Source organism: Notechis scutatus, chromosome 1 (genome assembly GCF_049901735.1).
Source record: "Notechis scutatus isolate UNSWTSFEM ecotype Mainland chromosome 1, rNotScu1.2, whole genome shotgun sequence".
Taxonomy (NCBI): Eukaryota; Metazoa; Chordata; class Lepidosauria; order Squamata; family Elapidae; genus Notechis; species Notechis scutatus.
Window position 1 is genome coordinate 61,214,439 of NC_142009.1, and position 6,538 is coordinate 61,220,976.

A 6,538-nucleotide genomic window follows, 5' to 3' on the forward strand; every position below is an offset into this window, starting at 1 on the left:
GTATTTTGCTGTTCTGCTTCCTCTAAGACAGATGATATCTACAATGCTTTCATTGTCTAAACGTATGGGCGACTTGACAAATACACACGCCTAGATTGTAAAATGTTATTTATTATTTGTATGTGCTTGATGTTGAAATATTCATAATTCTAACTCTGTATAATCATTTAGCTAATGGACATTGAATGCTTTTCTTTCTAATTTCCAGAGTAGACTTCTGTCAGCTTAGTATCTGCACCTCAGTTGACTACTGAGGTCACAGAAAGGAGATAAGCTAGACTTCTAAGAGATTTGCAGAAACTTCCTGTAAATGTGCCATAAGCACAACTTATGCATGAAAATGTTTTAGTAATGTTAACAAATTTCTGGATCAATGGAACACCTACAGATGTACAATAGCTGAAGTTATATTTCTTGTGCTGTCTTTTTTTTTAGGTGTGAATCCAGATATGAATTACCACTCCCTCTATAGATACTTTGTGGAGCTGTGGATCTACTTAGGCCTTGCTTGGCTTTCACTGTTTGTCAATTGGAAAGTCAGCATGTTTGTAGAGGTTCATAAAGCAATCAAGAAACGAAGGAAAAAAAGAAAAGAGTCCTTTGAAAATCACTCTCCCACCAAAAAGGTTCTTAAGATGTCTAACACAAAAGATATCAAAATATTCAGTTTCCTTTCCAAAAAAGAAGAAAGTTACAATGATCTCATTAAACAGATTGGAAAGAAGGCTTTGAAAACAAGCAGTGACAAAATTCTCAACTCAGAGCAAACCAAGCCAACCTTACAGAATACCAATAAAGACCTCAAAGTGATGTACACAAGGAACAATATGTTTGACAATGTTTCTCTTGGACTGCAAAACTATCACATGATGAGGCATTTGACTGACAAACGTCTTGGGGACAGCCCAGTGGAGGGCAATGTGTTTGTAAATCAGCTGGACCGGATCAGTGAAGAAGAAGGGGAAGCCTGGGATTCGCGGGATTATCGACCTTTGATTTTCGAAAATGCCAACATAACATTTGTAAATGAGGATGAGGAGAACCTTTCAGATGATGAAGAAACTTCAAAGTCTTCAGTGGATGACAATCTTGCACAGGAGGAGCCTCAAAGCCCACAGAAACTGATGAAATTTTCATCCTCTGATGAATCTACTTTTACCAGTAATGAGATGGAGATATCAGTGCCTTATGAACAGCTTATGAATGACTATAACACATCAGATACTGCCAGTGCTGCAACGTGAGAAAGGTGGGAGGGAGTTTCTTGAAATCATACGATACAAAATTTTAATAGATGATGATCTGAATCAACAACCATAAGTGCAGAAGAAGGAATATCCTATGAGAGATTTTCCACCACTTCCTTCTGTTAAGCAGACTGAAAACAGGTGTTGCCTGGATCTTGTCTGTTGATGATTTTTTCTCACTATGAAATAAGTGTCCTAAAATCTTGAAGGTTCTCTAGGGATTCAGTGGTTTTTGAATTTAAGAGAGGAAAAGTCTAAACTGATTGGGCCTGTCGGTTCTTTTTCTTTCTTTCTTTCTTTCTTTCTTTCTTTCTTTCTTTCTTTCTTTCTTTCTTTCTTTCTTTCTTTCTTTCTTTCTTTCTTTCTTTCTTTCTTTCTTTCTTTCTTTCTTTCTTTCTCCCTTTCTCCCTTTCTCCCTTTCTTTCTTTCTCCCTTTCTCTCTCTCTCCCTCCCCCTCTCTTTCTGTTCTTAAGATTGCAGTCAGACTGGTTTTGGTTGATTGCAGGCCATGGTTGCATTGGATTACTGCACTAACTCTTCAGCTCTGAAGAAACTGAATACAAATCATGCCAAGGTTCAGAGGAGGAATTATTGATGGGTTTATCACAGTCACATCACAAAACTCTCTTCATTTTCCTTTAAGGGATGCTTGAACTGGAAGAGCAGAGTATTCTGAAGGCCAGAGTTGAGGTGCATGGGTGACTTGACTAGTATCTGTCTATGTTAATATAGCTCTGTTGAATTATGAGCTGATGTTCATGAACAAAAATACTAACTTCAAACACAGGGTCAGTCTACTGGAAGTATGAATCTTGTATGGACAAGAAACTAAATATTTCCAAATGCTCCTAGTGTTCACAAAAAGCACATATAACTGATTGAAATACAGTAAAACAGAATGGTGCAAGAAGACACATAAAGGACATTTAAAAATGAAGAAAAGCACAGTAACAAACTTCTCTTTTGCATCAGAAGTGCCCTTTCACCATCATCCATACTCCAGAGGAAATACTTGAATAAACTTCATTTATAGGTCTAAGTGAAGTTTAAAGGAACTCTGCTTTTGAATCAATGTATCATATTAAATAGGTTGAATGGCTGAAGTTCCATGTGAAGGATTTAATAACTACTTTCTTCTTTGTTCTGTCAGTGGCTCCATTTCTATAAAGTTCTCCACTCCATCCGGTACTTTAGAGTAGGTAATCTTGTGTTATGAGTTGAAATACCGCTGTAGTATTTCAGCTGGCTTTCTATTTAAAGTGTTAGCTTATTTTTAATGAACTCCCTTAACACAAGAGAAGGAGTATGAGAAGTATTACAGAAGCAACAAAATAATTGTCACATCAAAATTTATCTATCTTTTTATATTGCTATAAAATTCTCACAATGATTGGGATTATTTTTAAAGTAGAAAGCTGCCTATGATTTGTAACTTTCTGCTGAAAAACAATTCTCAAGTATTTTAGTAGTGTAAGTACTGGAGGTACTTGAATGATTTACACTCCAGTGTAAATCTTTTATGTTATAGTTCAGTGGCTTCAGTTTGGAAATAGAATGAAAATTATGGGTATTGAAAACTTGAGGAGAGGATTTCAGAATTGAAAATGGTAATAAGGCCAAGTGGAATTTTGCAGTAGTAATTGTGAATAATAAGGTACATTCAAATCCACTCGTGTGCTGTAATTTTGACTCTGTTGTGAGAGTGGATGTATTATCTTTAGAAACATGTCTCTGACTAGATGGACACTCCTGTTCGCAAACTCTTCTTGAAAAGACAGTTAAAATATTTGCTGAAAAAAGTCCATTCCTGTTTTGAATTGTACACAGTTTATGCAGAAATGTCTGCAGAAACTTGATTATGAAGGAGCCCAAACAGTTGTATTTTCATACAGTTACTTCATTGAAGGTTCCAGTGTTACAGTTTGGATTATATAATGATTTTTGCCATTGCTGAATTCTAGCTCAAGAGGCTATTCTTGTTGCTCTCTAAAACAGGGTAGCTATTTGAGTAGGTGGTTCCTTGACAAGGTTGATTTTTATTGCTATGGAGTAAACCATCTTTATCATCAAACAGCTCAAAAATCCAGAGGTGGTGTCTTAAATTTACATTTCCAATTGAGCGGTTCTTAGTTATAAGTACCACTTGTGTCATGGATAAATGACAAAAGTATACCTGGCTTTCCTGAAAGTAACCCTGTAAAGCTGATGTATTCAGGGATATATTTCATAAATGAATGACTAAAAAAATTGCCTCTGCACTAAAGAAGCACACAGTAGTGTGTAAAATGAATGTTGTTAAAAGTTTTACTGCATTTTAAATATAGTACAGGGACAGGAAGGCGAGAGTGTAAGTGTATGTTGCTGCTTTGGATGTGTTTGTTGTGTGGGATTGTTTATGTGCTAGATTGCACAGGTAGACATGTGAAACGATACAAGTTTGAAAGTTTGCATCTAGAGATAAGGTCCTTTCTAAAATTCAGACTTGGTACTGCTGTTCAGGTTTGATACACAGGGTATTAATACCTTTCTTTAAAAGTGTCCCATAATTGGAGGGATTTGTCTAGCTGTCAAATAAGCTTCATGTTTTAAATTTAAAATAAAAATGAAATTGATAGCTAGACTTGATTTGCTATTTGCTGGAAGAGCTCATTAGTGGAGATTTATTCCAAGTGCTTGGACCATTGACATGAGCCTTAATTCTTAATAATTCCATTTTGTGCCTTGCTACAGGTGAAATGACAAAATGTACTTACTCACTATGACTAGCACAATGTTTTATTAGCTGCATAATGTGTTCAATTGCCCTTTATCTGAGTACAGTTTTCCAGCAGGCATTACACGGTGGTAAACTCACCCTATTAGAGAATTGATCTTCCTTACTATTCTGATAGGAAATATTGTCTTCCATGTATTAAGGCAAACTAGACTTTTTGTTCTGAGTCTTTATTTGTGGCCCTGGACAAATACATTAAATACGATGTCAGAGGAGACAATGTTAGTTCTGATTTTGGGATTTGATGAAACATTGATTCAGGTTCAATAACACTTGAAGTGTCTTTGATTCTCTGGCTTCTTGACTACATTTTGGAAAGATTTTTTTTATAATATGAAATACTCTGAAATGTAAGGTTTGCAGACCACTACTGTTTTTTTATGAAGAGGGAGGACTATACAGTTTAACAAAGCTAATCAGATTAGCTTTGGGTTCGTGTTATGTAGCTGTTTACAGAAGGCTTTTAACAAAATGGTTGCTAGCTATCAAAAGCACCAGAGCATCAATAGTATGCATATGTTTCAGAACAAGAGGGAAGGATCTTCCTTGGTATCTCTATAAACTGTGGATCATGAAGCCTTAATGATGCTGCTTTCTCTGTTTTTTCTTATAACCAATATTGTGAGTTGGATCAGAAAAACCTAAAACCTAGCTAGGTAAACTTCATAGTGTTGTTGGAAACTAAAATGGTTTCAGAAGTTGAAGCAACAAGATGAGTGACTGCTCTTCCTATTACTCAGTAGAATTTTCCCATAATCACAATTAATTAAAGCTGGTAGTATTTCCTGGAGTTTTCAATAATAATAATATGGAAAAATGATAAAGAATGGAAACTACTCTTATTATTGATTTCCAAATATATTTAATACAAAACTGATTCACAGTTTCCATAACAGTTTTATGTAAAGCACCATACTACTCATACTTATTTTAAAATGTGTCACTGAAAGAACCAAGTACAGTACTGTTAAGCAAGAGGGAAACATTTTGAAAATGGTCCTCTTTCTTTGCAGATATGATGAACTCCATTGCTGGCAATGGATATATCAAAACATAGCAAAATCACAACCCATTCTTCTTGTTTTGTATCCCTAAATGTGACCTGGTTTATCACTTTCTTTTATAAGATGCTACCCTTTGTATCTTGTTTTAATTAGAAATAAAAAGCAATACATAAAACTCCTATTGAGACATAAATTTTGGCTACCACTTTGACCCATTTTTAATTTTTCTGTGTTGCATTGAACTAGAGCTAAGACATCACTGTTTCAAATAGTTCACTAAAATCTGTACAGTCTTGAACTCATCTCTGTCACTCCATCACATACAAGACACAGGGGTTTTGTTTTTTTAAAAAAATATCAGTTCTTGTTTGTTAATTTGTCACTGGAATCACTGTATGTAAATATTAGACTTTATAAAATGTAATTTATTTTAACATTTTTCAATAAAAATGAAGCTTTTTTTTATAAAAAAAGAAACCTGATGTCTTCATTCTTTAAGGGATTAGATGAGAAATGAACTTGTGATAGTTTTCTTCCATTTAATTAACCTTTTGTCCAGGCTCATTGTTGAAAACAAGCATTGACAACGAACATTGATAAAATATATGTTTAAAATTTACTTTTACACCACCATGCAATTGGACACAAGTCCATTTTGTCATAAATAGCAGCACTGGCTATTTGAAGGAAATGCACTATATTTGGGATAAATAGTGGAATTTTCACTATGGTACTGGATAACAACCATTATAGTAATAGCAATAACACTTAGACTTCTATACTGCTTCACAGTACTTTACAGCCCTCTCTAAGTGGTTTACAGAGCCAACATATTGCCCACAACAATCTGGGGGCAATTACTGATCTCAGAAGGATGGAAGGCTGAGTCAGCCTTGAGCTGGAGTGAGCAGTGAGTAAGCCTGTAATACTGCATTCTAATCACTACGCCAGTGGTCCCCAACCTTGGCGTCTTGGCAGCCTAGCTGCAGGCGGGGGGGAGAGGAACTGGGTTGCATGAGCAGTGGGCCAGTGCAGTGTGCAGGCATGTGCAGCTCCATTCACACAAGAGAAGAGAAACATTTGGGATGCGGCCTTGGCTCCTTCAGGCTTCATACCAAAAGCTTTTGCAAAGGGACGGAAGGCCTGAAGCAGCACAAGATCACTCCCCCAAAGCCTTTTGTCTGTTTGAAAAAGTTTTTGGCACAGAGAAGAGAAGCCTTTGGGGGTGCCATCTCGTGCTCCTTCAGACTCGCTGAGGTTGCCTGACGCTCCAAAAGTGGATTAGGTATCCTGCACAGGCAGCCTTGGTGAGTCAGCGAAGCTGAGCAGGGCGCACTTGTCCCACTTGGCCTCTGCTCTCACTGCTCCACTTTTGGAGCATCAGGAACAGGCAGCTTGGCACCCGGCTGGGGGTGAGAGGGGAACTGTCATACAAGTACTGGGCCAGTGCACACAAATTCGCAGCTCCATTCATGCGAGAGACAAACCTTAGGGCACCAGCTTGTGTGAGGGAC

At 36.8% G+C, this 6,538-nt stretch overlaps 1 protein-coding gene across 1 annotated transcript in view; it reads left to right on the forward strand.

Moving 5' to 3' along the window:
• Positions 1–5,501, forward strand: part of KCNK5 (potassium two pore domain channel subfamily K member 5) — a 32,458-nt gene extending 26,957 nt beyond the window's left edge. Inside the window, exon 5 of the mRNA XM_026681404.2 lies at positions 436–5,501. Coding sequence (XP_026537189.1) covers positions 436–1,244 — 809 coding nt within the window. The 3' untranslated portion in view covers positions 1,245–5,501. The remainder of the gene's footprint in view (positions 1–435) is intronic.
• Positions 5,502–6,538: the final 1,037 nt, after the last annotated feature.